This window comes from Etheostoma cragini, chromosome 8, assembly GCF_013103735.1.
Source record: "Etheostoma cragini isolate CJK2018 chromosome 8, CSU_Ecrag_1.0, whole genome shotgun sequence".
Taxonomy (NCBI): Eukaryota; Metazoa; Chordata; class Actinopteri; order Perciformes; family Percidae; genus Etheostoma; species Etheostoma cragini.
In genome coordinates, this window is record NC_048414.1 from 27,311,941 (window position 1) to 27,321,709 (window position 9,769).

The 9,769-nt window shown below is 42.4% G+C and overlaps 1 protein-coding gene across 1 annotated transcript in view; it reads left to right on the forward strand.

Moving 5' to 3' along the window:
• Window positions 1–9,769, forward strand: part of b4galnt4a (beta-1,4-N-acetyl-galactosaminyl transferase 4a) — a 150,212-nt gene that overhangs the window by 1,871 nt on the left and 138,572 nt on the right. Inside the window, exon 2 of the mRNA XM_034879791.1 lies at window positions 5,404–6,140. Coding sequence (XP_034735682.1) covers window positions 5,999–6,140 — 142 coding nt within the window. The 5' untranslated portion in view covers window positions 5,404–5,998. The remainder of the gene's footprint in view (window positions 1–5,403; window positions 6,141–9,769) is intronic.

Here is a 9,769-nt window from a genome sequence, read left to right on the forward strand (position 1 = left end):
GTGGGCTTGGTTTCTGTCATCCCCCTGGAGACAGCCTACCTTTATCAGTCCCCACCTTGAGCCCCCTCTCTGTCCATATCCTCCCTGGACAGCACCTCCTCCTCCTGGATTCATCAAAGCATGGACATCCCTGGAGGGGGTTACCTACTGTACGTGCAAAATGTTTCTGCCGGCAGGAAAGAGAGCGAAGGCAGAGAGGGAAAACAGCATGAGTTCAATTTTAAATTTAAGACCGGTATGGGAAAGTCTTTTACATGATATCAAACTTTTCTCTTCAGTCTACCTGTGCTGCTCACCAATATATCGACCCATGAGCGAGGTGTCAATCTTTCCGCTACAGAAAATCATTCATACCACAAGCAATAACACTTTTTAACACATCATCACTGGGTGCTAGGCAAGACTTTTGGACACCACACTATTGCACTAATGCAACCTGCACAATTGGTTTATTTACATTTATTTACATTTAGCATATTATTAAGCAGTTGCACATTTTTGTCTTCCCATCCTGTACATATTCAAATATTTCTTTTATTGTATTCATATTATTATTTCATGTATATTGTATGTATGTATATTCTTCCTAGTATTTCATTTATATTTATATTTGTGCTGTGTGACTGATTTTGCTGCTGTAACACCGTCATTTCCCATTTTTCTTGGGCTCAATAAACATCTATCTATCTATCTATCTATCTATCTATCTATCTATCTATCTATCTATTTCCGTCTAGCTTTAATGTAAGTTTAAAGTGTTCAGGTCCCTTGCTGTGCATTGGATGAAACAGAAATACCAATGGCGCAGACAGACAGGATGTCAGGTCCAATCGACGAGTGTAAAACAGACTTGTTTTTGTCATTCAGCCTAACAAAAACAAGTCAGACGATCAAAGATGAAGAGGTATGGAATCAGAGGCTCCAAAGGCCTGTGAGAATGTCATGCAACCAATAGAGACGAGGACAAAAAAAACACACTTTGGATAACTTTCAAACCCAGTGTGTGTGATGAAATGCCTTCAGTTCAGCCTGCAACAGCCCAAGCAAGGTGTGAGCTGTGAAGTTTTTGTTTCAGCGTAAATGATGTTTGGCTGAGGTCGAGTACTCATTTCAATGCGGCCCGGATGAATACCTAAGCATTTCATTTACGCTCAGTGTTTGCTCTGAAGATTACATTATTAATCCACAGACACGGAGGATTATGGTTTGTGGTCCGACCCAGGCACAGCTGGGACAAACTAAATTGAGGTCATATTCTTAGAGACCAGGTTTCATACCCTTTCATCCTTAATCTAGAGTCCTAATGGCATCAACAGATGAATGATTGGACTTGTATTAAACTGGGGATAAACCACATGTTTAATGCACGTCAACGTATAGTGAATGATACATTTAATTTCATACTATTTAAGCAGTTGCACATTTTTGTATTCCCATCTTATATATTCAAACACGTGTTCTTACATTTTACGCCTATTATTATTTAATGTACATTGTATGCATGTATATTGTATCCTAGATTCCATTATATTCTTCTGTGCTGTGTGACTGATTTGGCTGCTGTAACACTGAATTTTCCCATTTTTGGGGATCAATAAATATCTGTCGATCTATCTATCTATCTATCTATTTGCACACAGATATTTTTACTTAATCTACCTGATGAGACATTGTCTTACTCTGAATTGTGTGTGTAGCAGTCTAACTTTGTCAGATCCTCATCCAAAGCATGCTGAAGGAGGGTCTGGCCACTCCACGTAGCATTCAGGGACGGTAGGAAAACGTGATCGGAGTTATTGGCATGTCTTTAATCGTCATGTGCAGCGCCGTGAGACGCTGTGAAATAGTCGTGGGAGAGAAGACTGAGATCGGACAGAAGTCTAGCTAGCTGTCTCGGCGTACCCTGCAGAGATCTGAGGAGCATTAAAAAAAGATTTCGAAGAAAAGAAAGCGGAAACGGAAAATGCATGTAAAATACACTGTAGCAATGCTAGAAGTGGAGCGTCAAGGACATGGACTATGTGTGTAGAGACGGTTCCGTCTCTTGTTAAATTTGATGTTACCAGTCAGGACGGGACATTTATTATTCTCAGTGTCCCAATTCTCCACACCATATGATATGTACTATATAATATTCTCTGTAGCGTACTGTGTTTTTACAATTTGTAATCAAGAAATCAACCTACTTAAAGCACCCATATTCTGCTCATTTTCAGGTCCGTAATTGTGTTTTGAGGTTGTACCAGAATAAGTTTACATGGTTTCATTTTCAAAAAACATCTTATTTTTTGTACTGCACCTGGCTGCAGATCCTGTTTTCACCCTGTGTGGTTAGGTCTCTGTTTTAGCTCCAGAGTGAGACATCTCCCTTCTACACGTCTTTGTTGGGAGCTGCACGTGCTCAGTAGCTAGGTAAGATCCCATCATCTAGACAACTCTTTCTCCAGCTTTGGTCATTCCAAGGCAGGATTAGCTGGGAGACCTCTTCTAGACAAGGTCCACTTGTGGAAAACCTGCAGAACAGGGACAGGAAGTAGTTCTTTTGGAGATTATGGTCAACTAGTGGCTGTTGGAGCAGTGTTTTGTCATTGAGAATGAGCTAACATGCTAGCGCTAGCATGTGCTGCGGTTTGCCACCTCGTCTCGGCCGTGCAGATTTTGACCAGCTCACCCGGGGAGTAAAGACAGAGGACATTCAGAAACCGGATCCCACTCAGTAAACCAAGGATAGTTTTTATGCATGTGGAAGCACCAGAGACACAAAATAACACCCCAAATCCCAGAAAAGGTGATTTTTGTTTTTCATAATATAGGCACTTTAAAACATTTTATCCTAGCACAAAATGATACAATGCTTACACTGTCAGACATTAATTAAGCTGGGACTTCAGAATCACAATTAACAAAGAGACCAAAAAAAGGTTTTGAAAATGTAATCGTGTCACCACCATCCATAATTACATTTTTTCCAGCTATGAGTAGCTTTATTAATTCTTTTGGGCATTACATTGTGGGAAACTTGTGTACATCAATAGCACACTCAACCTTTTTTTTTTTCACTATGCATACTTTTTTACAATTTTATTAAACTTTATTCTCTCACATGGCCAGTGTGAGCACATTACTTTTACATGAAACCGTGATCATTATTACGTAGTATACCATGTTCTTTGACAAGTCAAAAAGGTTTTCTGTGAAAACGGCTTCTTGGATAAAATATGAATGAATCTGCTGAGTTTTGTGGATGGTAAGATGGACTATAAAGGCATATAAACTTGGTATTACTCTACTTGTATTGTGTCTCATAAGATTAAACCACAACCAATTTTTCCTCAATGATAAAGTTAGTGGAGACCGAGTTGCTTTTAATGTAACTAGTCAGCTAGTCATTGCTCTTTTATCTTTGACCAGAGGGCGGCAGTCAAGTGCGTGCCACAACACACACACACACACACACACACACACACACACAAACTGCAAAGCCAATATAAGGAATGCATATATATGGCTAAAGCACATAAATATATGTATACATAGTACAGGCCAAAAACACCTTTTCATTCAATGTGTTTCCTTTATTGTTATGACTATTTACATTGTAGATTATCACTGAAGCCATCAAAACTATGAATACACATTTGGAATTATGTACTTAACAAATAAGTGTGAAATAACCGAAAACAGGTCTTATATTCTAGTTTCTTCAAAGTACCCGCCCTTTGCTTTTTTGAAGTGCTGCAAAACTTTGGTGTTCTCTCAATGAGCATCATGAGGTAGTCACCTGAAATGGTTTTCCCTTCCCAGGTGGGCCTGGTCAGGGTTAATTAGTGGAATTTCCTGCCTTATTAATGGAGTTGGGACCTTCAGAAGTCAGGTTGATACACAGCCGACGGCCTTGTTGGATAACTGGTAGAAAGGTGTGTCCAAACATTTGGCCTGTACTATGCAGTATTTAAAATGTGGCTGAAATATATACAGAATATTTTTGTCTCCTTCCGTTTAAATATTAGACTGGAGTTGAATGTCGTTGATTTTTACATAGGACGTAGTGAAGAGGCATTTCATTATTTAAAACATATGAAATATTATGTGATCTCAAACAAATAAAAATATCAAATAAGCTATATAAATAGGTGATAGAAGAGAGGGAACTTTAGGGATATAACAGTTTGGGTGGAAAGAGCTCCTATAAAGGATGATAATTCCTTCTAAAAGAAAATTAACTCTTTAGAGCCCACCACTGACAGAAAACGAGTATTTCCCTGCACAGATGGTTTTTAGATCAATAATTACAGTAATTCAATGTCTTGAGTTTTTTTTTTCTCCTCCATTCCCTGCAAATCGACTAATCATGTTTCATCAAATTAGCATTGAATTCAGAGGAAACGTGGAAAGCTCAGGCGTTCATCTATTGGATGATAGATCACACTGTAGCCACGGTGATGGCAAACGTCGTCCCGCCTCCTCTGAACCCTTTGCAGGGTTGTAATTGGATGCCAGACTTGTCGCGCCCCATCTGCCCAGGTTAGGTTGCCCTGCACCGTTGAGATGCTCATCTGATGGGCGTACTGAGCTGTGCAGTGGAGGGACAGACCCTTACATGTTTCATTGTAGCAAAAACAAAACCATGTTCAATCCTGGTTACATCACTGCTGGTTGCTGGTTTCTCCGCGACACCCATCCTGCAGCTCGGTTCTTCCTCCCTGCGCGCGGCGACCAGCTGGTTGGACGACGCTGTTGCGGCGGTTTAAAGGGAAAAAAGCTCATGACAGAATAACAACACCAGGCAGTGCATCGCCGCCGGTTTTCTTTTTAATTTTTCTTTTTTTTCCAAAAAAAATCCGGATGAGGTCATTTGATTTAGAGCTCTCGCGCACGCACGGTGGACTCGGACAACGCAGGTACTTTGGGAGAATTGGATGAAACGCACCTGCCGTGAGACAGCGGACCAGCCGGAGCACATGGACATCTGTTCCCAGTGTGCATGGACCCTAAATCGGACAATCATCTGAATATTTCCAGCAATCCTCTCTCTTGTTTCGCCGCCGTGGCCATGGAGGATTCGCAGTTTTTAATCCACATCGGTTTAATATTTACTTCAAACCAGCCCGAGTGTGGGGATGACAGCTGATCGCCCCTCCTCTCCCGTGACTTCAACAAAAACGCGCTCCATCTGAATCCGCTGCCCACCCATCGGAAGCCAGAGTCTCAGTTTCAGCTGTGGTTAACAATAGAAAGAGCGCACAGTGCTGGGATGACCCCCCCCCCACACACCTTCACCTTTCCCTGATCAGGTTACCTTCACACTGGCCAGTCAGTTGAAGGTTGTCACATTCCACTGAAGGCCTTTGGATTTCATCTGTAGCCCATTCAAAGATAAAACAGCATCCGTGTGTCGTGCAGGAATGCTCTGTCCGATCACCTCTCCACATGGGAACTCCATTTCTCTTCTTGCTCTTTGGTACTTTGCGCTAACCCCATGGCGGGGGATGATCCTTGAGTAGCCGATCAAATAATCAGAGTCGTGGTGTCAGCAAAGGCTTGAGCCACCAGGGGATTTGTGTAGATTATCCCCGGACTGCTATTTTCTTGCCCTCGGTTCACACACTTCACTGAACTTAGCGGCTTTGGATGGGCAGCCTTTTTCCCCCCTGCTACCCCAGCCGCGTGGAAACTCCAGCAGGGAAGCCTGGTTACAAGCCACGCTATTCATAGGAAAAGGGGGAGCCGGGGGTTTGATTTATCAGCAATGACTGCCACAGAGGTGTTTGGACCCAGATCTGAGGATTCGAGGAGTTCGGCGCTGCTGTCACCCCGTGGACCCGGGGGAATGAGACGGCTGTGATTCCAGCACCACTCCCTGATTACACGCGCTGTGCCCGGGATGCCGTCGCTGTGACCGGGAGACCGTCAGTAGAGCAGAAACAAGACCCAGCAGCCAGAGTGATCACTCCCCGGACCCGTTTTTGACTCTCTACCGGAGGATGTTCCAGCCAGGATGCTGCGCTTCCCCGTGAAGAAGATCCGGAAGCAGTTCAAGCTCCTGCTGCTGCTGGTACTGCTCACCTCCGCCGTGTGGTTCACCTACCTGCACATCAACCAGGGCAAGACCATCAAACTCCACTTCAACTACGGAAAAGGTACACGCGTGGTCTATTAATCTCATGCACTCCACTTTTGGATTTTGTAAAATTATGTAAGAACTGAAAGCCCCTTAAGACATTTTAAAGGGTTTTACCAACTCCTTTATGATTACTGATACCTCACAAGGTAGTACCATAAACTATTGTAACATCACTATAAAGTCACCCGTACAGCTGGCTCCTGTAGTAATATTATAGGGATATTAAGATAACATGACAATGCAACCATAAACTCACCACATAGTAGCCTAACACATATAAGGCACATAGATTCAGAGACTTTTCTTTATTAGTCCTTTTGGGATGACTCCTGCAAGGAAATTGAAATTTTCGGCAGCTGTTTTCAGCAATAAAAAAAAATGCATGCAGTATAGAGAGAAAAAAAGGACAGTATAAGGATAACAATAAGAACAGTATTAATAATAAAAGCTTTGGCTATAAAAAGACATTTACCATAAATTATCAGTCAAGTTTCAAGGTGTTTATGTGAGTCCAGGTATGTGTATGTACTGTCCTCTCCTCTGTATATAATAATAATTATATAATACATATAATATATATAAGTGTCAGATACCCAAACTCATGTGGTAGATATAAGAATAAAGCCCCTTGAAATATTGTTATTTGTCTCATGGATTTATGAAAACTCCCTGAAACGGATTGTTCTCCGTTGGCTTGTGTAAAATGCGGGACTAGAGAAGAAGTAACACACAGATCCTGCTTGTCTAGTTTCCTTCTGCAGCCTTAGTAGCACCGCTGTGTCGGGCCAGGTCCAAAGCCAGACCCCCGCCTTCAACATTAATAATCAAAGGGCTGTTCATAAAGGTGTCTGCAGAGGTCACAGGCATGCCGGTCCCACTTGGAAAAACACCAGGGGTTAGGCACCACAGGGGAGGCAGATCTCCACCGGCTTCTGATTACCAACGCTTGATGGCTTTCAGACTGTGCACAGCATGAATGCCTGGTTGTAAGAGTGGATTGATGCAAAGTATTGGACAGAAATAACAACTATTAATGAAACATATACAGATAAAAGGTGTTGGCTGATGTAAAGTACCAACCCCTATTACAGACTTAACATAGGATGGTGGTGTACGCTATCTCCTGCAGCTGTCTCTGTAAAGTGATCCCCAATGATTCTAATGTCCTTGAAGAGTGTACACCGCACACACACACACACACACACACACACACACATGGACGCATGCACGGTACAGACACACAGGGATCATTTCATTGTCTCTGATCTCAGCCTTGGTTTTTTTCCACCGACGGACTGGATTTAGTTTTCTAATGATAATGAGATTCATATTCATATTCATACTGATGGCTAAAGGCTGCCACTCTGGCTTGTTGCTTTTGGTTACTGCAGCTAAGCGATCTGGGAGTTTGTGTCAAGATCTAAGATAAGAATGTAAACCAGTGTTTCCAAAACGGTGGGACTCGTCCCCATAGGCGTGTGTGTGTGGGGGGTAATGAATAGTCACTCTCAGTCCTCCTAGGCTATCAGATATCATTGCATTTGGCATTCTTTGTATAATTTTGCTGTCGCTGCACAGTTGCTGCTGATTTGGTGTTAACATGCACAAGAGCGTGGCAATTTCCATTCTCTGAAATCCCAAAGCCTGTTGATACTTTCAATATTACTCAGTTTCTCAGTTGAGGGATACCTAATAGTCTGCCTTTGTGACTCATCGGCTGCGACTGTCTTGCAAGCGCGGAAGCTGTTATGCTGTATTTTGCTGGTCTGTGTGTGTCTAATTGACTGTCTTCCATTTAGCAGGCATCTGAGCAGGTCAACTCACTTAACCTCTTATGAATAACATGTCCCCTCTCGCACCAAGGGTTTCTAAGTGAGACGTAGCCGTTACTGAAAATGGGGCTCCATGAAGTGTGTAAATATTCATATCAGGCTGGCCGTATTCTCTCCACACACACAAAAAAAACTTCAATAATTCTTAGCACTGAGATGGGCCAGGTAGAAATAATGTCATTTTATTTTTTGGCCTGAGTCCTGCCTTATTTGAATATTAAATAACAATTTGTCAAATTTCCAGTCCGCTTGTGAGGAAATTAGATTTATCTCAGGCAAATCCTCTCCTTGAGTAAGCCCATGTATCATCCTGATTACTGCTAGTACTTTCTCCACTAGATAATGTCTTATTGGCATATGACCAGCAGACCTAAGAGATTTGCTGTATTTAAGCATCTTGGCATAAAGTGCCCCGTTGTGGCGGTGTGTATCTAATTGTCAGACAGTTTACAGCTGATGATTTTACACACACTCAAGTGTTTCAACCTTCAGCGCTACAGTGTGCTCATGTGCGGGTTGATGGTGTGAAAATAAAGAGGGAGCAGAGGCCTGAGACTTTGAGAAGAGGCCTTCTTGATCGCGCCCTGTAGAGTCTTCATGGCAAACAAACACAATTTTGTAATAAATTCAACATTTCTGGTTGCAAGGCATTGCATGTATCCTTAAAGACTTAGCAAACCCTTTGAATGCATTTTCTACTTCGTAAAACATTTTCAATGGCTTTTGTGAATGCTTTGAATCGTGCTTTGTTTACACATGTTGGTTGCTTTTGACTTCTCCTCCTTATATTGATACCTTTTTGGTAGACTGGGTAAGCCCCGCCCACTCTGCCGGCGATTTGATGTCGCCCTGCACGTTTAGTTCTCTTGCGATTTTGAGAGATGCCACTTGAGCAAGGCACCGTATTCCCTGTGCCGATCTGGAATCTTGCCCCTTATGAGGTCACATGCGGAAGGTTACCTCCCCTTTCTCTGCTTTGCCCGCCCAGAGAATTTAGCCCACCCATGAGAAAGAGAGAGACATCATGGCTTTCAAACGAGTAAAGTGGTAGTTGGTCAAGGCCATACCCCCAGCCTCCACCTTGCCCCCCCTCTCCTCCTCAAAAGCTACAGACTCCGAAATGGCACCTACTAAGGAAAGCTCATTGTGGGACTGGCTCTAGTGGCTGGAATTCTGCACCAAGGCTGAATTTTAGGAAAGAGACTTCAGATACAGTATTAGGGGACCACTAAGGTCTATATAAAAGAGACTTCAGATACAGTATTAGGGGACCACTAAGGTCTATATAAAAGAGACTTCAGATACAGTATTAGGGGACCACTAAGGTCTATATAAAAGAGACTTCAGATACAGTATTAGGGGACCACTAAGGTCTATATAAAAGCATCCAAAGAGCACCATGTCATGGGACCTTTAAGAGCCCACTGTGGTTGGTAGGCAAATAAATCAATTTTGGCGGAAGTGTCATCAGGTCATTTTGATTCAGAATTGTCATCATTCAGATACAAAGCCAGCCGCAACCATATTGAAACGCACCATCATTTTCTGTTGCTAAATTATTCAGTACAGGGTGGAGCTGTGTGAAAGACTGATGATTGAACGGTGATAGGCAGTGCACTCACGTTTTTCCTATCAAGTCGAGAGAGAGAAGGGATATCAGGGAGATAATGGCACACACAAACAGTATTTATAGAAGTGAGGAACTTTAGTTTCTAAAAACTTTAGAAGTTACTATCTACAGTTGTGTTCGAAATAATAGCAGTGCCTTTAGAAAAATGAGTAAATGTCAAAATTCTTCAAAGAAATTGTACTT